Source organism: Bombyx mori, chromosome 18 (genome assembly GCF_030269925.1).
Source record: "Bombyx mori chromosome 18, ASM3026992v2".
Taxonomy (NCBI): domain Eukaryota; kingdom Metazoa; phylum Arthropoda; class Insecta; order Lepidoptera; family Bombycidae; genus Bombyx; species Bombyx mori.
In genome coordinates, this window is record NC_085124.1 from 7767293 (window position 1) to 7790794 (window position 23502).

At 36.7% G+C, this 23502-nt stretch overlaps 1 protein-coding gene across 1 annotated transcript in view; it reads right to left on the reverse strand.

The window, feature by feature from the left end:
- Nucleotides 1-23502, reverse strand: part of LOC101746298 (uncharacterized) — a 265185-nt gene that overhangs the window by 4308 nt on the left and 237375 nt on the right. The window contains exons 5-11 of the mRNA XM_012692077.4: nucleotides 4923-5029; nucleotides 3883-3987; nucleotides 3521-3614; nucleotides 3253-3443; nucleotides 1295-3166; nucleotides 861-1023; nucleotides 174-342 (exon numbers count right to left, since the gene is read on the reverse strand). Coding sequence (XP_012547531.1) covers nucleotides 174-342; nucleotides 861-1023; nucleotides 1295-3166; nucleotides 3253-3443; nucleotides 3521-3614; nucleotides 3883-3987; nucleotides 4923-5029 — 2701 coding nt within the window. The remainder of the gene's footprint in view (nucleotides 1-173; nucleotides 343-860; nucleotides 1024-1294; nucleotides 3167-3252; nucleotides 3444-3520; nucleotides 3615-3882; nucleotides 3988-4922; nucleotides 5030-23502) is intronic.

Consider the following 23502-nt stretch of genomic DNA (forward strand, 5'->3'; position numbering starts at 1 on the left):
TTACTTTGGGGTTAGATGTGCGTTTGCGACTTGTCCCGAATTTATGTACACACGTAAGAAGTATAACTTCTTACAAAGTGTTTTTAGGAAGTATAACTTCTTACGTTCGTACGTAAATACAGGTAGGGTTTTTTGAAATAAATATATAACTATGGTGGTATCACGATACTAACCGGGAATACTCTTTAAAGTTGAGCACGTAGCACTTGTCTTCGATGCAAGCGACGGAGTTGGCGTCTCGGTGCTTCGAAGCGAACACTTCGTCCGGTGCGTCTTCCGGCTGCCGACCGAGCTTCGTGTGTTCCGGACGATAGTACCATACAAGGGACACCATCATCTCACCTAAACAAGTACAATTTTGAATGTTATAATTTGTCGAAACGGTCGTAGCTGGATAGGTTAGTTCATACTCAATCTATTTATGTGGTTACGGGAGCCTTTAAAACATACCATTGCCAAGTGGAGACAAAAATAATCCCGCTAAAAATGTTGCGAAGCCACGGGTACAGCCGGTACGAATGAACATTCGAAATATCGGAAAGTGTGAGATTGAATAAAAAGCAATTTTAAAATAGTCCCATTAGTTGATTATCTTCTCATTCTCATTACACAATTCCAGTGGGTCCTGAATTATAGTTGACCATATTGAAATGCAGGTGTGTACATACATATCGCGTGTTTTATTCCCGATTTTTGTTATTAGAATAATTTGAAGCTTCTTCTATGCAATATTCAAGGAAGTTTTACATCTAACATCACGGATAGATTAATGGCAGAATTATGAATAAACTTATGAGTCAGAGGCGGGTACACAAAGCGAACTTATTGATGAGCTAATTAAATTGTAAATAGTTATTAACCGTCATCGGGATTTTCCCAGAGGCTGGCAACCCTGGCGACGAACGGCTGAGCTCTAGCGACGGAGGCCCGTAGCAGCACACAGTCTCCGCGCGCCACGCTGTCCCCGCTCTCGTGGGTCATGCGCGACCAGCACCGCGCCGTGCGGACTAGTCGCGAGTCGTTCTAAACCAAGTTACGTTTCGATTAATGCGAATCATTTTTTTATTTTTTAAATCAGATAATCTATCTAAATTCTTCAAAATGGATATAAACCCGACTGTGAATAGATACAGTTTATCATATTTATTTTTAGTCATCAAAAACTATAAGTTTCGTTTAAACGACCAATTTGGTTGTGGAATTAGCAATTATAATTTTGGGTAGGCTTTTATTTAACTCTATCTATTAAATTACATGTTTTGTATTATGTTTTAGTTAAATAGTAGTAACTTACGCTTACGTAGACTCTGGATATATAGTTTTCTCCGTCCCAATTCCAACCATTACTCCACCGTGGTGGCGCTCTGGGTCCGAAATCTAGTAATGTGAGGGGTGATCGTGGCCGTCTTCCTCGTCTTGAGCTTCCACAACCTCTTCTTCGGGCCTTTCCCCTAAATCCCACGCTGGGTGTTGGTGATGCACAAGCCTCTTCAATCACTAATGTGGCTTCATCGGTTTTTATCGCCGGTCTCTTCGATATTAGCAATTTAGCCACATTTTTCCCTTTAATCTTGTTTTTAGTTAATTTGCATCGTTTCAACGCTGATCTATCCCGGCGTATTGATTCTGAACCTTTGCTCCCCTCTGAGTGTTCTGAATTTTCATCTATATTTTGAGATTCATCGATATTCACCTCATTTGAAATATTTGCTTCAAAATCAGTTGGTGCCTTTGATATAGGTATTTCTGAAACTGTGATTGCAGTTTCACTGTCACAAGTAGCCATAGTTTTAATGGGTTCCGTTTCTTGACTAATTATTTCATCTTTTTCGATAATTTTCTCGCATTTGGAAGCATCTTTTTCTAGATAAATCGTTGGTTTTTCCTCAATAATTTCAGGCTTAACTTGCTTTTTAATTTCTGATTTTATCACTGATGATTCTAATACTGATTTTATGCTGTGAGTCACTCTGGAATCCACTGTCTCTAGTTTACAAGCATTTTTGAAAGCAAGTTTCTTTTCAATTAGTTGGGTTACAGCTGCGATTGTGTTGGGCCGTACTCCATTGACAGTATTTTCTAGGAGGTTATTGTTGATATTAGTTTTCTTGATATCGTTTTCTTTCTTATTTTGACTTATGTTTTCATTTGGGGATAAAAATAGTTCTGCAGGATCCAATTCTCCATCTGAAGTATATTTTTTGGCATCTAGCCTCTCGATGCTGTTTTTTCTAATCAGATTGTCAAGTATCTGAGCACTTTTTGTTTTCGGCTTAGTTACTTGAGTATCTTCAATGGTTGTAATACTTTTGGACCTTAAATCCTCATCTAAGTTTGTTTCTACAAGCATTTTTTTACTACTCAAGCCACTTGTTGACTTTACCCTCTTTCGTTTCAGGCTTTTCTTATCAGTGATAGGGGTTTTAGGGAGTTTCTTTGTGGTTTTCTTTTTTGGTTCTTTTGTTACAGTTTCTATCCTGCCTATATCAGTATGATCACCAGACACTTTCCTTCGTTTTTGTAATTTGACGTGTTCTCCAATTCCATTTGTTTTACATACGTCTTCAAGTTGAGAGTCTTTCATATCTATTTCAAGCTTTGGTCTAGAATACCTGCGTTTCACTGCCTTTGCTCCATCAGAAACTGTTGTGGAGTCCGTGATCAGGATACAGTTGTTGTGTTCTTTTAAGGCTTGTGCCTCAGGTTTGCGAGCTGATGCATATGTAGGCCCTTCATTTTCTTTTTTAACATCGACCAATGGTGTTGTTCTTTCATCTGAAGATGATAAATCTATTGGGCCACAAACTGGTGGGGAAATCTCCATTACGTCGTCGTCAGCATCGCTGGGTGTAGGCGTCGTAGTATTCTGCTGTTGTCGCGGTACTGATAGAAGTAGACCGGTATCATCTCCAGCTAGTGATCTCCTAGCCATGTCTTTGCCGAGTCGAGCTCGTCGAGGTGCAATCGGTGGAGGTTGCGGTGCGCATACACCAGCCGAACCTCGAGCTGGGGATGGAGGGCCGAGAGCTTCAGGGGGACCAGCGATTCTTAATTTATCACGAACATCGAGAAATTCTCGTTTCGGTGAGGCACCACCTATGGCCGGCAGTGGACATTGATGTGGAGCATCAGCTGCAGCTGGAGGTTCTGGTTCTAGTGGTGGATCCTGCACAGAAATAGATTGAGCGAGTAATTACGAATAGGATCACTTATATTTAACAAAAAAAAAGTATTTGGTCAATAATGGTTTACCTTTCCACTGCCGTGAGTGTCAGAGGCAGTATCAAGCGCGCACGCCCGCACCTTCGGTCGGAAGGCGCCCCCGGGCTGCACGAGGGCTGAGGGTAAGTCTGCTGGGCCGCTACCAGTTGGGGCTTTACCAGTAACGGGCCCAATAAGGACGTTTTTTGGACACGCGTTCAGTGGGCACGGGCATCTGTATTCTAAAAAATAAAATCTTCCTTATATTTTGTTATTTCTTAATTAAATATTTTTGAAGATAACAATATTCGAAACTTACCAACATATGGTATCCTTTGCGGTGAATGTTGATAGCATGGTGGCGTGCCATAATACTGTGACGGGGGATATGGCTCGCTGCCGACGCCTACCATCTGGAAACGTAATACAATTCTTAACAAGATCTTTGTGCCGCTTAACAAGAAACAATCGACAAACCATAGCGTAATAAAAGCTGCGGGACTTTCCAGACACATCTATTGTATTGGGTTTATATTTCATTTCAGGGAAATTGACGAACTATTAGTGCTCATATGTATATGTACAAATAGGCATTTCATTGTTACACAATCTAATCTGTTACCTGTGAAAGTAATGCTTAATATGAATGAATGAAAAATGAAAATTTAAAATATTATTTACCTGTGCGTCTGGTTGTGGCGGCGGCATGTGATAAGGTGCGGGTGGTCGGTAATACCGTCCATAGCATAGATCCGGGTAGTAAGGAGGACCATACTGCTGCAGCATCTACATTGATTACGTCATTAGTTTAATTGAATTGTTTTTTTTTGTTTCAAATCATTATAGCGCTAAGAAAGTTTTGGCATTTCAAGAAATAAACGTTTCACATTCAATTGTAACAATCTAGGATTTTCTCAAGGAAACGAAATCTAGACTCCAAATGCCTAATGTTTTTACAAAGTTAATGATCCTGATCAATTAATCCCTGAACTCATGTGTCCCAGATATAGTAGTAATTATGTAGTTCGTTTTATTAGTTTTTAAATTTGCTGCATGTGCTCGAGTTGCCCGTTCGGGTAAAATAAACGAATAAAAAAAAACGACAGGTTAATAGTATTAGACCGTGTATCGGTTTCATTTAATGGTCGATTTGGATTACTTTTGTGGGCCGCGGCTTCGATTCACGGTCAGTGTCAGTATCTCTAAAACTAAGACATTTTTTATTCAACTTCACGGTTATAGCCATAGCATAAGAGATCATCCTAATCTGGGGTTTTTGAATTTTGAATAGTTTAGCTGTAGCTTTAGCCCTCTGAGTTTCTCGCCGGATCTTCTCAGAGGGTCGCGTTTCCGATCCGGTGGTAGATTCTGCGAAGCACTGCTCTTTCTAGGGCCAGTATTAGCAACTTTCCGGTTTGAGCCCCGTGAGCTCATCTACACGTTAGAGTGAATCCGAAATAGCCTCTCAAGGCTATCAGCATAGGTAGAAGAAAAAAAAAGTTGCTTTAATTTTGGACCTTCGGGTGTGCGTAAAAAGATCCAAAATAATTTCCCATTATCAAAACGTTATGTATTTAATGAATGATGCAAGTATCTATCGTCTTTAATTAAGTCAGAATGTGTCTGCAAAGCAAGCCCTCATTCTGGTTTAGCTATTCGATTTTCACAATCGATATGGAGATTAAACCTTTTAGATTAGTTGAGTTAAACATTATAATTACCGATGGATGCGGCGCGTGATAATGTGGTGGTGGGTGGTATCTTGCGAGTGCCCGCTCTGCGTCTGCACTCGTCTCCTTGATAAGGGGACCGGCCGGCTGGTAGTATCCTGTAACAATAAACAAGGAAACAATTAAAACAAATGAAAAAGCGATCAAGATGTTAGGTCTCTCATATTATTAAAACGTTGATTGCGGGACCATTTTTTAAACTTAGACAGTGCGTATGAGGTCTTTTCGAGATAAAATTGGACTTCTTTACAGTGCGCATGAGACCTGATTAGCCTTTTTTTTATTGCTTAGATGGGTGGAAGAGTTCACAGCTCACCCGATGTTAAGTGGTTATTGGAGCCCATAGACATCTATGACGTAAATGCGCCACCCACCATGAGATATAAGTTCTAAGGTCTCAAATATAGTTACAACGACTGCTCCACCCTTCAAACCGAAACGCATTACTGCTTCACGGCAGAAATAGGCAGGGTGGTGGTATCTACCCGTGCGGACTCACAAGAGGTCCTACGACAAGATCCCAAAAGACCGTTTTTTAATATGGCCCATGCCCATAGAAATCTGGGCTTAGTCGCTTCCCGTATCGAGCGAAAGAACACGGGTATTGTCGGTCGCATTACACGACAGTCGCATTTTAAATCGCAAAACGCAATTAACGTGTTAATAACAAGCAAATTAAATGAGATTTATTTTGGTATCCATTTATCCAATGTGCTCTTACTATTTCGCCAATTGCGTATAAATATAATTTAGTAATTTTATTCACACATTCACCCTTCACTATTAACAAGTCGGCTCTCCCCTTCTTTTTATTAAAATTCAAAATTATTACGTATATCACTCTTTACGCCTGAATGAGCTTTTTGTAAGCCACTTATTTTCATTAGAATTATATAGCTATGGATGTGGTCGCCCATGGTTTTCCTACTGTCGATTGAATTTTACTTTTAGATCAACCGACACAAAATAAAACACGGCTTTTTGGCCATCTCGATCAGTGACCACATCCGATTGTTTCTGTCGAATTACATTTAAGTATGAACAGTGCTTGAATTTGGTCGGCGTTGTCGATTACAAACAAGTTTGTTAGTAGATCATTTTAAATTTCTAGTTTATCTGTATTAGAAACAAAATTAGTGTTGCGAGTTTTGAACATGAAATTGAAATCTATTCAGTTTGTGGGTTCTGCTTATTTCTGCCGCGGTCCAGTTTGAATCAACTTAGTCATCTATTAAAAATGAGCCTACGGTTTTCAAGGTGAGTTGCAATGTCTTAGTTATGTCGTCACAGGGCTACCGTCCAACCGACAAGTGTAATGCAAATATTTCAAAATGTAATGGGGTTTATTTCATAATATAATCGGTTAACTGTTGAATGTAAATATAATTAAACTAAATAATTTCAAAAATCAAGAATCTCATATACGTTACGGAATAATAAAAATAAAATTGAACCTCATTGTTATTCGCTAACGCGATAAACGAACGCAAAGTGAGCAATGAGACATAAATAAAATCTTCGCCGCTTAGTTCGGTCGTGTACCGCGGGGCGCTAGTGAGGCGTTGCGCGCGTAAACATCCGAGAGGCGGTCCTAACTTGTAGTCGGATTATCTAGGCTGTCACTTAACGATGCCATTAAGTATTGCTTTATTAGTTACGTTATTTTTTTGCGGTCGCAAGAATTTATATGACATTTAAAAGTCGTGTATGTACCAACTTATTAAATAAAATTAAAGTAGATTCATTGTAAACAGAATATTTTGAAAAAATTGCATCTTTGTTTTTTGGTACTTATTTTTTTTACCATACAGATACTTCACCGATACGTCGTTGTCAAACCAATAGATTGTATGTGTACCTTTCACAGATTAACAATTTGACAATTACGATTAGTTCACTAATCAGATTAGCGAGCGGTTTTTATTCGATATTTCAGTTTTCAGATATAATAATACTAAGTAGGTGTACTTATCAGATTACGCTTTTCTTTTGTTTAGTTTTGGGACATTAAATAATAATGATTTCTGAAAATAGCCTTTTTAAAATTGATATTAGTTATTTCGATATGACAAAAATATTTATTATATAACATATTATTAGTGCGATATTTAAAAAAAACGTCAATTATCGTACAATGATAAGCTTAAGATCTCGAAATGAAGTCCAAGATTAAATACTGGATTAAATCAAACTCATTTACTGGCATGTATTAGCACTGTTTAAAATAGACTTAAATGATTAATACCATTAACGGAATTATCTAGAATCTTCATAAAAATAATACAAGGCAATAAAACGTCGGGCCCTTCATTAATTCATTCCGATCACAATCACGCCTGTAATAAGGCAGATATAAAAACAAACATGCGATATTAAAGAGCGGGATGGACTTATACGCATTCCAAGAAGAAGAAAGAGGAGAGCAATATCCACAGGATATAGGGCAGGTGTCTCCGTAAAGGGAAAAAGGTTTTTGCGGAGCACAAAATAAGAATTATAGAAGATTAAGTTATGGATATGTGAGAAACATGCGTTTGAAATGGAGATAAACATTTTAAACTACGGCATCTGATTATATAGGTATTATTGTTTCAAGTTTCTACATGAGAATTATTATTGCATTCTTTAATGATTTTTTATTAACGTAAAAGGTTATACAAGTAAAGTATTTTTGCTGTACATTGAATTACATAAATTAAGGTTTTATTATATGAAAGCGATTTCGATCCGGTGGTAGATTCAGGGAAGCACTGCTCTTGCTAGGGCCAGTGTTAAAAAGTGCTCTCAGGTCCGCCGCGCGTAATTAGAATATATAATTAGGCTGCCAACGATTAGGTAGGAAAATAATAATTATATCTTATCTTCTTAGCATCGTACAGGTGTAACAGCATTATTTGGAAGCATGTTAACAATTATGATATTATTTTTGATAAAAAATATACATAATATTTAAAGATTACTTACTTAAAGATTAGGTACTACCACCCTGCCTATTTCTGCCGTGAAGCAGTAATGCGTTTCGGTTTGAAGGGTGGGGCAACCGTTGTAACTATACTTGAGACCTTAGAACTTATATCTCAAGGTGGGTGGCGCATTTACGTTTTAGATGTCTATGGGCTCCAGTAACCACTTAACACCAGGTGGGCCGTGAGCTTATCCACCCATCTAAGCAATAAAATAAAAAAGATGTCTTTAATAAAATAAGCGAATGATTTAACTAGGTTTTATTTAAATGTTGATTGATTGGCTTTATTAAATAGTTATATTATATTTATGAACTTCTTCCTTCATTAAATACTAATTTGACCAGTATCCCTATATAGTCAAACTCACGGACAGTTCTAGTATTTAATAAAGGAAAAAAGAAGTACAATGCACATGAAGGCAGTAAGTGAAGCGGTTCGCCTTGAGAACGCATCGGCAGTTGTACCATGAGGGGTCTATTTTCAAAGCTGTTCTTTTATTTATTTGTCTACCGTCTCGTTACAGTCGGTGAGGATTGTCATTGAAATATCGTTAATTTCTGTTGCATTATTATGAAGTATTTAATTTTACATTAATGAATGTTGTCTGGGCTTCTTGACGGAAAGCTAGTATTGAAGTTGTGTGAATTGTTTTATTTTGTTAATTTAGTGTTTCTTTAAAGTTCATTGATGTTACTGTAAATGGCGATTATTTTACTGAGAATTTATTTCATTAATCTCATTTCGCTCCATTTATTTAGAGTAATATGTATGTTTTTAATAATTGTAGATTGTAGAATTTAAACTGGCAACATTAGCATCGCAAGAAGCCAATTACCATACTGAAAAAAGATAATAATGTTACCTTTATTCTTAGCGTTTTTTTTTATTCGTGGCATTTATGAATAGATGGTTTTATGGTTGCCTCCTTTATAGATGTAAAAGTCAATTTAAAACGTAAAATAAATGTTTTGACGCGCAAATTAAAATGCGAGTGTTTTTTCAAGCAATTCCATAAATTATTTTTGTCGTTTTTATTTATTTTTACGAGTTTGAAGTCGATGTAATCAGACAGTTTTTCTGCCCGATTCGAAACGAATTAGTTTAAGAATACTTTATGCGTGCCAAGAGGCCAGAGACAATAAAGTAGGTTTTATTACGTTTAGCTCATAAACACGAAAAATATTGTGTCCGTTAGTAAATTGATGTGTAAAGTACGTAGGTGGATAGAGCGCTTCCGTTCGTGTAGCGGTTGTGTGTTGCGAATATATATAAAAAAAAACACTTTGAGAACGACGTTTATAAATAGAATTACAGGAATTCGTACGATGATTCTGATTACAAAGAACGTTTACATATGCTATCAAGTGACTTTGATGGCGTCCACATCGGATTCAGTTCGAAGGAATCAAAAAAAAATAATACACGAAATATCTCAATTAGAAAAATTACGTTCGATTACGTCTTATTAAAAACTAGTGGCCCGCTCTAGCTCCGCTCGGGTCTTTTAACAAAAATTTCAACAATATTTGACGTTGTTTTATTTTTAAAATAAAATAACACTTATTGCGGCATAACTACAGTAGTTAGACATATGCTGTCGCGACACTTTTTGTAAATAATAATGTGTTCTACAAAGTCTTAGTACATTATTTTATTGTATCATCATTAGTTTTCGCAGGGCACGCGATGTAAAAAATATGTTAGGTAATTTTTTTATACCTTGGGTTACATTATAAGAGTTTTAGTAAGGATCCCTAATTTTTTTCAAAAAAGATAGCCTATGTTACTCGAGAATAGTGTAGCTTCCAAACAGTGAAAGAATTTTTCAAATTGGTTCTGTAGTTTCAGAGCCTATTCAATACAAACAAATCTTTCCTCTTTATAATATTAGTATAGATAAATCAGCGTAGGTGTCGCTATGATAGAAAAACAAAAAAAAAACAGAAGTAAAATAAATCCGATTTAATAAGCCGGTTTAATCGTTTAACAAACACGGGCCTCACACGGCCCGGCCGGGACCGGTTACGGGTAGCCGTTCAATTAGCGACACGGACCCGGCAATTAGGTTCGCCGCACATTGCACCTCAAAAAGCGCAACCGGAACGTTTCTCGTTCCGCGATCATCGTTCTCCACGAACCACGGACATACGACAATTAAAGCAATGATCGAAATCTAACGTAGATCTATTTGAGTTTTTAATCCTAACTAGTAGTCTCCCGGTAGTCGAAATTCGACTATAATTAATTGAAATTATAAGTTTGTACACTATTATGGTTCTATTTTCAAAGACTACTTCTATAATCATAGACTTCGCCAAAAATACACTTTAGACAAATATTACCAAGGACAAACAATATTTAATCTATTCTCAATTTGACCATAGACTGCATGCAATAAGAAAAGTTTGACATTAAACAAATACTATGTATGCCTGTGTGTGTCAAATACATGGTAGTGTGTGTAATGTTTTCTTTATTGATTTAATGTATCTTTTATGCATTATTTAAAAAAAATATTAGCATTGTGCACTCCTTCTCTATATTATTCTCTATAAGTATGGGAAATTTCATACTCCTACGTCCGCGCAATTTTCGTAAAAAGGGATACAAAGTTTTTGCTTCACGTATTAATATATAGATTATACTGGTGTAGTAGGTAAATATTTATACCGGGGTCCCTAAGCCTGCTCCTAGTGTTATTTTTTTTTATTGCTTAGACGGGTGGACGAGCTCACAGCCCACCTGGTGTTAAGTGGTTATTGGAGCCCATAGACATGTACAACGTAAATGATAACCCACCTTGAGATATAAGTTCTAAAGTCTCAGTATGGTTACAACGGTTGCCCCACCCTTCAAACCGAAACGGATTACTGCTTCACGGCAGAAATAGGCGGGGTGGTGGTACCTACCTGTGCGGACTCACAAGAGGTCCTACCACCAGTAAGAAAGAAGAACGCGTCTAATGCAAGAGTAATGGATTCGATGGATCCGTAAGGACGTGTCTAGGGCGTAGACGGTGATTGGCTTCTGCGTGGGCAGGATTCAGGGAATAGTCAGCGGCGGCAACGATAAGGCGATTATCATGACGAGTATGTTAGTTAATATACGTACGTTGAAATAAGCGTAGTGAATTCTGTTATAAAAGAGCTATTATTATATTAGTATCCCGCTTTCTGAATAAAGCCACGTCTCTAAACTAATATAGTACAGTATTAACAACATACCGGTTCGAACTACAATACATCGACCGTTATTTTTAGTCGTTTTTTTTTGCTGTTGCTTTCACTTGACCGACAGTCGTGAAGGGTATGTAAAATTCAATTTTTACAGTTACATATATAATAAGATCGTTCTATATTCTCTTGTGAAATGCGACTTCAATTATTACGGCACTTCATGAATGTGAGCGTAAATTAAAATAAAATACATGCGTATCGATGCTTCAATTAAGTATCGAGATATTTACACGAACTAAGTTCGTCGAATACCTAAAATAACCGGAATTACTTAGCTGTTTGCTTTTGATGTAATAATATGAAATTATCTAGCGAGTTTCCTATCTTTCCGAATATTCGAACTAACATTAAATACCGCAAAATCCCTGAAACTGTTTTTATAATCTTATCCTTGAAATTGTGAAGAAGCTTTAACGATTTCGCTTAGTGCACTCGGTATTTGGAGTGTTTGTGCCTAGATCAAAGACACATTCATTCGATTCGCTCCAATTAAACATTTGTTATTCAATTCTGTACGATTTTTAGATCTTTCTTTATCTGCATTACAATTTATGGTGACTTTAAAATGTAATAAACGCGTCTTAATAGTATACGATTCAATAATGATTTAAAAAGTGATTCTCTTGTTATTGACATTTTTCACTTACTGGTGGTAGGACCTCTTGTGAGTGAGCGCGGATGGGTACCACCACCCTGCCTATTTCTGCCGTGAAGCAGTAATGCGTTTCGGTTTGAAGGGTGGGACAGCCGTTGTAACTATACTTGAGACCTTAGAACTTATATATCAAGGTGGGTGGCGCATTTACGTTCTGGATGTCTCTCCAGTAACCACTTAACACCAGGTGGGCTGTGAGCACGTCGACCAATCTAAGCAATAAAAAAAATCGTTAAATGTCTTCGCTTTCATTCCTATGAATATAAATAAAGAAAAATAGAATACCATTTGCATATTAGCCTACTGTATTGTTTTCTGTATGCTAACGTAGGTAAGGTATAATTATAAATATGTTAAAGTGATACGTTCAGCTCAAGAAATAGAATAGAATGACATGCTATGCGAAAAAAAAGAAAAAAAAAAACAAGTCTGCAGATTGACGTTATTCGAATTTCGTATATTATCTATGGTTTAAAAACGAAACTTCTTAATTTGAATTTTGGAATATCTAAAAAAGGATATTAGAAGTATCATCGTAGACAGAAATGAAACAGTATATACAACAACCAGAAGCTTTAGTAAGGAAAGCACGAACTGTAATTTACCGAACGCAGATTCGTAACGGTTTCTTTGTGCGCCAAGTACAGCTGGACCACCGGGTTTGATAGACGATGATAGCATGCCTAACATGTTAATTCGTTTGTATAATTGATTTTTCATCTTAATTTTTTTGTTAAGAAGAAAACTAAGGATATTAATTCCGTCATTGGATCCGTTTATTATAATATTCTTTATAACGACATTCATTGCGTACCTACTTGTGTACAAAGCTTTCGTATTTTCAGATTGTTATTCATAATAATGGAGGACTGAATTGAATTAACGGACGCGGATAATCTGTCAAATTACATTTTCAATGTAAATAAGCTATGGTTAGGTTAGCAAAAATCTTGATTACAATTTTGATATATTTAAGTTTATATCGAATTTTTGTTTGCTGTTTTTGTGATTCTTTTGTTTTTATTTTTTGTTAAAATTTATGTTTCGTTTTTGTCGACGCTACCGTTTAACATAAGGGGTTCTTGTACTAACTTCTAATGTTAAAAATGCCGAGGAGGTTCATATATTTTTATATTTCGCTAGACGGTAGCTGGATTGAGTGGTCATTGGTTTCAGACACCCGAGGGACATCAGAAACCACCCACTTTGTGACATCAGTGGAATATATATAAAGCGTCTGAGTTACTTGTACGTGCATAAATGTTGGTAGCATATGAGTTCCATCGAAACATACAGGACGGTGATACTTATACAAAAACACAATACGCGCGTAGTACTACATCGAATAATTACTCAAACGAAAAAAATATATGTAATTAGCTACCGATGCATAACAGTATTCAATATTACAAACAAAAAAAAAACAAAATGATTAGATGTGAAAACATTTTGCCACAATTACATTATTATTGGCTGTTGAAATTCAACATGAATTTTTAATAAGAATGTAAACAACGCATCGCGTATACGTAACACAAATAGTTAATAAACTAGATGTAATTGTAAATAATTGAATCTTTTCAAAGCTCCAACACGAAGCTGTGGGAGCAAGATAGTTTCGGTCGAGGGCGCGTGGGAATTATCTCTTAACGAGATGAGCAAAAAAATACGAATACATACTTACAATAGATGAAACGGATATTATTATTTTTGCGTCATCAGAAAATTGGATTATTTTTTAATCTGTTTATCAAGTGTTATTGCTTGTGCACGTTTTACAAATAAATAATACTTAATGAGATTAAGTTAATAGTATGAACTGTGTATACAATAATAACGTACTACTGTTACGATTTAATCCCGCGTTAGACTTATTTTCTAATGAAAATAATGAAATTCTAATTTTTGAATCTTCTGAAGAAAGTGAAGAATCTGAATAATTTTCTGAATTTCGAATGAAAATAAAAATCTGGGACGGGAAAAAATTGGGACGCTTTTAAATGCTTTCGTATTTTTGTGGTCACGGACGGTAGATGAATGTACTTATTATTATACGTAATAATACATTTATATGTAAGGTTATAGCGGTAGGCAGCGGCTTAGCTCTGCCCCTGGCTTTGCTGAAGTGCATGGGCGACGGTAACCATTCACCATCAGGTGGGCCGTATGCTCGTCTGCCTACATGGGCAATAAAAAAAGGTTAAACTGTAAAAGTGATTTTAAATACATCCAAGACTGAAGCAAATGCAATATTAAAAACACATACACTTTATGAATAAGACTCGTTACGATAAATCTAATGAGTTCTAATTCGATGTGTTTACTTACGAATATTTTTTCGTAGATTCGGTTACCCATCTTTTTTTAATGTACACAAAACATTCAAAGCTTTACGATGTACAAAGAATATAAGACGAAAATAGCAAGAAACATATATGCAGTATTCAATAAAGGGAAATTTACATTCTTCCGGAAGCATACCGTTCCTAACGTTTCAAATTACCTTTGCCACAATTAAAAAAATATAATAAGATTAATCACGTAAACCTTTTTTATAAGTGTAAAGATTAATTGATTGCTACAGATTTTGTTACAGTTATTCGTTAAGATATCCGATATTCACGACGTGTCGTTATTGCCTTAATATGTATGTAAATGAGCACGGGGCTCACGGTTGATGAAAAAATATGGACAACGATCATGGATTTAGACAATGACAGCTGACAAAAACCATCGGACAGACAATGAACATGTACTGGATATAAGATATGAATCAATTTGAGATCTTCAGGATAAATCTGTATGTATAATTGCAATTCAATAGAGTTATTCCGTTTCAATAGAGTTACTCCGTTAGCGTATCGGAGGTAAATGATGGGATTTCAGTTGAGTTCGGGTCAAGCAATGTCAACGACCGCACTCAATTGTACCAATGGACATAATGAGTCTGTGTGATGAATAAATATTCCTAAAGAATACATCGTTTTGTGTCGGTTTTTTTTGTTTTCTATACATTTCATATATTGTGTTCTATATATAATACATATAATTTATAATAATATTATAAAGAGAAAAGATTTGTTTGTGTTTGTATTGAATAGGCTCCGTAACTACTGAACCGATTTGAATTCTTTCACTGTTTGGAAGCTACACTATTCCCGAGTGACATAAGCTATAATTTTTTTTTTTTAAATTAGGCTTCCTTACTAAATCTCCGATAATGTAACCCAAGGTGTAAAAAAATTACCTAAAATATTCTTTACATCGCGTGCCCTGCGAAAACTATTGATAATAGAATAAAATAATGTACTACGACTTTGTAGAACACATTTTTATTTACAAAAAGTGTCGCGACAGCATATGTCTAACTATTATAGTTATGCCGCAATAAGAGTTCTTTTATTTCAAAAAACAAAACAACGTCAAATATCGTTGAAATTTTTGTTAAAGATCCGAGCGGAGCCGGAGCTAGCCGCTTGTAATTTATAATTTAAACAAATGTAAAAGGAACATTACTAGTCCGAATAGCTTTGTATTTTTATAATATTTATTTAAATTATATGTTTTTCGAATGAAATTTACAGTGTATTATATGAATCTACTTTTATTTTAATTTGTATACCTCTATCAAAATATATAGGTATAGAATATTTATGAATCACACGTGTTTCGAATATATTTATTCATAAATCCTGTCCTGATTTATTTTAAGCAAGTTTTAAGCACTTTTATCTGTTAGGTACTAGCTGACCCGGCAGACTTCGTAGTGCCTCAATCGATAAATAAAAGACACATCAAGGGGACACATCAAAGGAAAAACAAAATTGTTTGTTTTTATATAATTCCGAGCTTTTTTATATTTTCTCACCTTTTAAACCTTCCCTGGACTTCCACGAATAATTCAAGACCAAATTTAGCCAAATCGGTCCAGCCGTTCTCGAGTTTTAGCGAGACTAACGAACAGCAATTCATTTTTATATATAGAGATATAGATTGGATTTACATTTTTATGAATTACTTTAATGCACTACAAAGCTATATTTAAATATGTACATATATATGAATATAATTGTGAAACATTTTATTGGCGTTTATGATCTGAGTCTATAGACGACTGAAGTAATTTCTGCCGCGTATCATTACATGACTAGCTATTGAAAACTGAGTAAATGAAACAAACATTTTCGATAATTAAAAGATCACCTAGATGAGCTATATAGCTCTAGATGACTAATGGGCTCACTCCTCGTCCGCCATTAAGTGGTTATTAAGTGGAATTAAGCAACAATAATATTGCGAATGTACAAAGGCCGGGCGGTGTCACGAAGCACTCACTATATAGATACATTTTAAATGTAGGTTTACACTGCTCAATTTTTAGAAAAAGAAAATTATTCGACCTATATGTATATAATAATAGTCACGCGATAAATTCACAAAACCCATAAAACATATTTACATAAGCCACTGATGATTCTATGGCCGGTTCTTCTCAGATTTATTTATAAAGCCACGCAAATGTTTGACATGATTTGACTTATAAATTATTTATGTTCAGTTCTAATTCAACTCTTATAAATAAATTAATTTGATTCATTTTCTTTATTGCGTGTTAGCGTTATTTGTCTATATTAAATTACAATTTTTCTCAGAAGTGTTTTTTTTATATTTAAAATTATAAATATTTAATATCATCAAATCCGTCTGCGAATCGCTATTACGTCACCAATACAACACACGCGCCATCTATCGAACCGTTTGCGGTAATCTTACACCTTTAAACGAGCAATTCTTGTATATTAATATATATGTATATGTATATAATCTGAATCTCGGAAACGGCTCCAACGATTTTCATAAAATTTAGTATACAGGGGATTTCGGGGGCGATAAATCGATCTAGCTACGATTTATTTTCAGAAAATGTTGTTTTATTCGTGTTTTCAATAATCAACTCTTCCCGACATCTATTGGCGAATAATAATACTATTTTTCTTAATTGAAGGCAACTAACCGATTTAAAGACACAACAAGATGGCGATATCAAAAAAAAAACCGAGCAAAGTTCGGTCATCCTCTAGTGTTATATTATCAGACACGTTTGAACAGATTTAATTTAATCCAATAAACGATGTACTAATATGTACAACGAAAAGACAAACTTACAAATAAATATATATATCACATACCAGATACCGATGATTAGACTTAATTATGTGAAAATCTATGAAATGTGTATCGTTGTTACGTATGTCGTAAAACCGATCTCGAAGCGTTTGTTTTAAACTGCCACATCCATAAGTTTCGTCGTTGCCGAGGCAAAGTTCGCATAAATATTGACGTAATGGAGTTCCTTATTCCGATATGTTGTAACTTTTTGCTGGAAAAGTTGTGCGGTTGACGCACGAAGCGTATAAAGTAAAAAATGTTAGATTCGCGAGGTCACCGCCCTCCTATTGGTTATGCCTCGTCTACACGTGGAGCTTGGATTAGTTAATCTTTGGCGAAAACGTTTGCCAATTATTCGATTAGTTTGAGTTGTTATTATACGCAAAATTAATATGGTTAAGAATACAACGACATTTTGATTAATTCAATTTACTAATGTTTTTGTTCAATCTTATATATGAGCATACAAATTGATCGCCCAACTAGGACGACTTTTTTATTCACTTGTTGCAGAGATTACATTAAAATGAGACATTCGTTTGACGGTTGGAAGAACAACAAATCAATTACCTTAGTAGATAAATGTACGCATTGCCAACACACAACACTAGCTAGCAATTGGGTAATCTGCAAACTTTCCTGGTTCCGTTTTTAAATTTATGTTGGAAATTTTGTTCGATACAGGCTTATTGTACCATATGTGAGTCTATTGTATACGTCAGCGATGTTCGTGTTCAAATTTTTTTGTCCTCTCGTACTCAGAACGTTACCCTCGCCGTCTGTTTGTGGGCGGTCTTTATTACTTTTGGATATCTCTTTAGGTACTAAGTTTCCGTTTAAATGACGAAATTAAAAGAACAATTGTTGTGTTGTGTTGTGTTGTGTGTGTGTGTGTGTGTGTGTGTGTGTGTGTGTGTGTGTGTGTGCGCGCGCGCGTGCGTGTGTGTGTGTGTGTGTATGTTATTTTTTTTAATGTTTATGAATGATTTATTTTATTTCAGACAACAACAAGTCCATATGTGTACATAGTATCATTGGAACATACTTAAAATTAACAAAAGCAATCAAATAAAAAAAAGATACATTTATTAAAAATAATTATTAGTTGGATACATTTCAAATATTCCATTCAACTGATACTTACTTCGAACCAACCATTATTATTATTATTTAGTCCGCAAGTGAACCATGATACAATGGTTCAGGTATATAAATATCAGTTATTCCGTAACTAATAGTCTAGAATACAATGAATTGTAATAATAAAAAGAAAATTCAAGAGTTTCTGTTCAATCGCGAGCTATAAGATCCTTATCCAATTAAAGATTTCACAAACAAAAGTTAGTTTCGGAGCGTAACAACGAGAACGAACGACTTAATCATTTTGTTGAAAATATAAATTTTGCTATTCGCACTTCACAGTTCATACGAAGTTCACGGTGATTATTTAATTAACACGTGTATTCGAGATTAATAATAGTTTTCATGAATTCGCAACGCAAATTTTGCTATAAGAAATGCCGTCGAGAGAACACTGGAATCACACGTCCTTACGGATCCATCAGATCCAATAACCTTTGCATTAGACGCCTTCAGCTCTAACACTAGGAGCAGGCTTAGGGACCCCGGTAACCGTACTCGTCGAACTCGACAAAGAGTTCGCCGTGTAACCTAACCCATGAATCAGCTCGCTGAGTTTCTCGCCGGATCTTCTCGGGTCGCGATTCCGATCCGGTAGTAGATTCATTCGCGAAGCAGCTGCTCTTGAGCTGTTAGGTCTCCTTCGGAGGCGCTCGGGTAGCTGTTAGCAAATCCCACCCCTCCTGGCTGAGCCTTTGCTCGCCCACCTGTCCTGGTGAAACTGGAAAGGCCTCCGGGCCACCAGTAATCCTTCAATCATAAAAAAAAACACTGGAATACGGACCCATCCATTAGCGGTCACATTAATATACTTATAACTTAATTTTAGGTTATTCGGGGCGCGAGTCAAAAAAAATGTGGCCTATTTACTAAACGCTCCAGCATTCCATTTAGATTTTAAATTTATTCTCGAGCTATAAAAGCAATCGTTGAGAAGGCGTTATAAAACATTCGCCACGTGTCAGCTATAGCCAGATGTCATATTTACAAATCGGAATAGCAGTAAAAACAATCCAGTTCCAGATAGAGCGCTTCAAGGAAAACGTTAATAAAAGCCGTTCGTTGATGCGAAACATTCTCAGTCCGATCTCTAGATTTGTGCGATCCTATTATGCCGGCCCTTCACATGCGCGCAAACATTCGTACAATGTACAAATATTCAAACGAATGTCAAACATTCATTCGCAAACTTAGCGGCTGTGCAAATGGGTACGATACTCAATTTGCGAACCCGTTTGCGCTTCCTCCTACACTTGTTTACAAATGTCTCACGAATCACTCCTCCTTTTTAATTCGTCAATAAAACATTGAAGAGAAAAAGAGTTTTGAATTCTTTCCCAGACATCATTAATAGCCATGCTGTTTTTATGGGATTTCTTTTGATGAAGATACGCTACACAGTAGACGTCACGATCTATGAAAATAGCGAAACGTCCGTTGCCTTCGCAATCCTGGGCGCAACTGGTCACACGAATGTGTGGGATAGGAGACTACGCGAAGGATCGCGGTTCGCGCGCTTTGATGTCTGTTAAAAAACCGAGACAGCTTGGACAACCACGAATGCAGCGAAAACTTTGCATAATCATTTGCAAATGTCGTCCTACACTTGCGGGTTTGCGTATTCGTGCGAATGTGAGTGACCGGTGTTACGTTTACAAACTTTGTTCTCAGAGTCGGCATTAGCTTGGACTGTTTGACGCGCTGCGCAATGAATGGCGCGTTAGAATTCTATAAATTCAGAATCGTTATTATGCAAATACACATAACTAATGTTAAGTGGTTTCATAATATTAAGCTTCATCGAATTATCTACCTTTAGATCGCATATCAATCGCATAGAAGCCTTAATAACAACTCGATATATGCCTGAGTAACTAAATAAGCTGTTTTAACTATTTAAGTTAATACGAAAACTTAAAAACTTAGAACTTATGTCTTATTGTTTCTTTGACTTGACTTCCACGGTGAAGGGATAACATCGTGTAATAAAAATCAAACCCGCAAATTATAATTTGCGTAATTACTGGTGGTAGAACCTCTTGTGAGTCCGCACGGGTAGGTACCTACCATCGCCCCGCCTATTTTTGCCGTGAAGCAGTAATGCGTGTTTCGGTTTGAAGGGTGGGGCAACCGTTGTAACTATACTGAGACCTTAGAATTTATATCTCAAGATGGATGGTGCGTTTACGTTGTAGATGTCTATGGGCTCCAGTAACCACTTAACACTAGGTGGCTGTGAGCTCGTCCAACTATCTAAACAAAAAAAAAAAAATCTGTTCAATAATTGTGGAACAAAGTAAAGTGAAGCCATCACGTACCACCAAACTTTGTTCATTAATTACGTGTGAATACGAAAATGTCTTAAAACAAAACACAAGTAAAACATGAGTAAAACGGACAACGAAATAAAGGCCATTTTACATTTCCAGCGAGCCCGATACACAAATAAAACAATCGGCTCACCCCGCGACCTTGAGTAGGGTTGGACCCTCTCCGTACGTTTTCGCAATCCATTTGTAACTCTAGAACTTAAAATAGTTATAAACTTTATGAATATCTAGGCGAATGGAATCGTCGAACAGATTTCAAAACGTTTCGAACAATTTTTGCGTTTTGATTTTAGTGTGCCATTTATATTGTTCAATCGGATAGACTTTAGGCGGGTTTCTTATTTAAAACTAAAAAGAAAAAACGTGCGATCAGTTAACTGTCGCATGGTCGTTAAAATTTATTGGAAATCATTTAATAATTCGGTAACATAATCATTAAGTTTCATTGATAAAAGTTTATTTATTATTAAAATTACAAAGACTACAAAATCATACTGTAGACGCGAGATGAAAAAACTACGAAAATATTTAAAATTTGGTCGTTGCAAATGAAGGACACAGACTGCGGGAAGAAACGATAAGAAGCGGCAGTTCTGCGTTAAAGGAAGGATGCACAATACCTTTATGTAGTCCTTGCTGCAGACTCGTACCACTCCGCGATGAGAAACACCAACGATTTCACTTATTTACGTATTTAACATAACAAAGACACGAAGCGCGCGCGCGGTTGTTCAGCCATATTTTTTCGTCTCGATGTCACCACACGATCTCGCTCGCACGCGTCCGTAGGTAAAGTGCCGGAGAGGGATGGGACAGGATTTGCAAAACCAAATTAAAATGTTGCTATTTTTCGAAACCTAAAACTAACTAAGTTTTAAACCAGCGCAACCATTCCCCCGGGCTTGAAGGGACGCCTTCAAAGTATTATCTAACTAAAACGTGTATTATCTAACTAAAAAACTAAAAAGTGTATTATCTAACAAACGAATAACAATAAATTCAAATAAGTACGCTACGTTTATCTACTATTACGCTATGTTCCTACAAGAATTAAGAATTTATACTATATCTATATACAACTAACCTAAATAATATGAAAAATCTAAATGTGCTACTGGTTGGGTAGTGGGCAGAGTCGCACCACGGGACGCAAATACGATCCGATCGCTGTCTTAACCCGTGCAATGCGTGTAACTCCCGTAGAGTCCGGAAACACTTCTTCCACGACACCCAAAGGCCAGTGTAGAGGAGGCGAATTATCGTTAATCAGAATCACCACCGAGCCGACGACGACTGGATCGACCGGCGTGTTCCATTTGCGGCGTGATTGCAACGTATGAAGGTATTCCCGTCTCCAGCGCTTCCAAAACGATTGAACTAATTTGTCTAGCAAATCGTGTCTAGCAAGAGTAGTTAAATTTTCATCGATTTCTTCCGCAGGCAAGCATTTCAAAGGCGTGAGATTCAAAAAATGCGCAGGAGTTAAGGCAAGCGGTTCTGAAGGATCACTAGAGAGTGTTCCACATAAAGGTCGTGTATTCATTACCGATTCGATCTGACTGAGAACAGTACATAGCTCTTCAAACGAAAGAATTGTATCACCTATAACGCGATATAGATGTGACTTTAAGCTTTTGATATTAGCCTCCCAATTCCCGCCAAAATGGCTAGCTGTCGGTACATTTAGGGACCAATCAATGCGATTTTCAGCTAAGACGTTACCAAACTCTGTATTATGATACTTTGAACTAAGAAATTCATGAAGTTCTGAAAGCTTGCGTTTAGCACCTATATAATTCGTTCCATTGTCCGAATAAATTCTACCCACCGGGCCTCGTCTAGATAGGAACCGCTTGAAGGCTCCCATGAAACTAGCTGTGCTTAAATCACCAGCCAGTTCTATATGTACTGCGCGCGTAGTCATGCAAACAAATAAACACACGTAAGCTTTGGTAGAACGAATACCACGCCCACGTGTTATGGTAACCTTGAAAGGGCCAGCATAATCTGTACCCGTGTGAATGAAGGGTTTAGCGGATTGAACGACACGACAAGAACGATGATCCGCCATTTCAGGGAATGTTGGCTTAGGACGAAGTCGAAAGCAAGGCATGCATTTGTGTATCCTATTCCTAATTAAATTACGAGCAGAAAGTATCCAATACTTCTGACGTAAGAGCGCCATCAGCAGGTCAGGACCGGCGTGACAATTTAATATATGATGATATTCGACAAGTAAATTCAAGATCGGATCTTTTCTCGGAAGCAAAATGGGATATTTCTCGTCGTAGCTCAAGTCAGAGTTTCTTAAACGTCCCCCTACTCTAATTAGTCCATCTTTAAGAAATGGTTTAAGTGTCGAAATGCATGGCTACAAACTTGACCTTCCTCGAGCTTCGCGATCTCAGCGCGAAAATAAAACCGTTGAAGTTCACGAAGAATTAATAACTCAGCGAACTCATAATCCGATGCTGACATGCGATATCTGTGAGGTAACAATTTTACAAATCGACAAACGAAAACTACACTGCGCAATAGTTTAGACCAAGATGAGATACGATTTCCTAGTGATAATATAGGAGATTTTTCATTTAAAGTAGCGGCGAGAAAAGTCTGTTTCTTTTCTTCCGGCGGCTCCGGCTCTACGGAAGGATTAAAAGGAACAGCAGGCCACTGCGCGACATCCAAATGTGCCCAAGAGGGGCCACTAAACCAAAGCGGGTGATTAATTATTTGGGAAGGAGTGAGGCCACGCGACAAACAATCAGCGGGATTGTCTTTACCAGACACGTGATATAGATTTTGTGGAGATAAATAGCTTTGTATCTTCGTCACTCTGTTAGCCACAAAGGTGCTCCATCGATGAGGCGATGAATGTGTCCAACAAAGTGCGACTGTTGAGTCTGAAAACGCGAATATATTGCGAAAAACAATGCGATTTTGACAAGCGACTACTACATTTTTTATGAGCTGAGCGAGTATGAGAATCGCGCAAAGCTCAAGTCTGGCGAGCGACACAACCTTTTTAGGAGAAACCTTTGATTTTGCTGTTATCAAACGTATTGTACTATCATT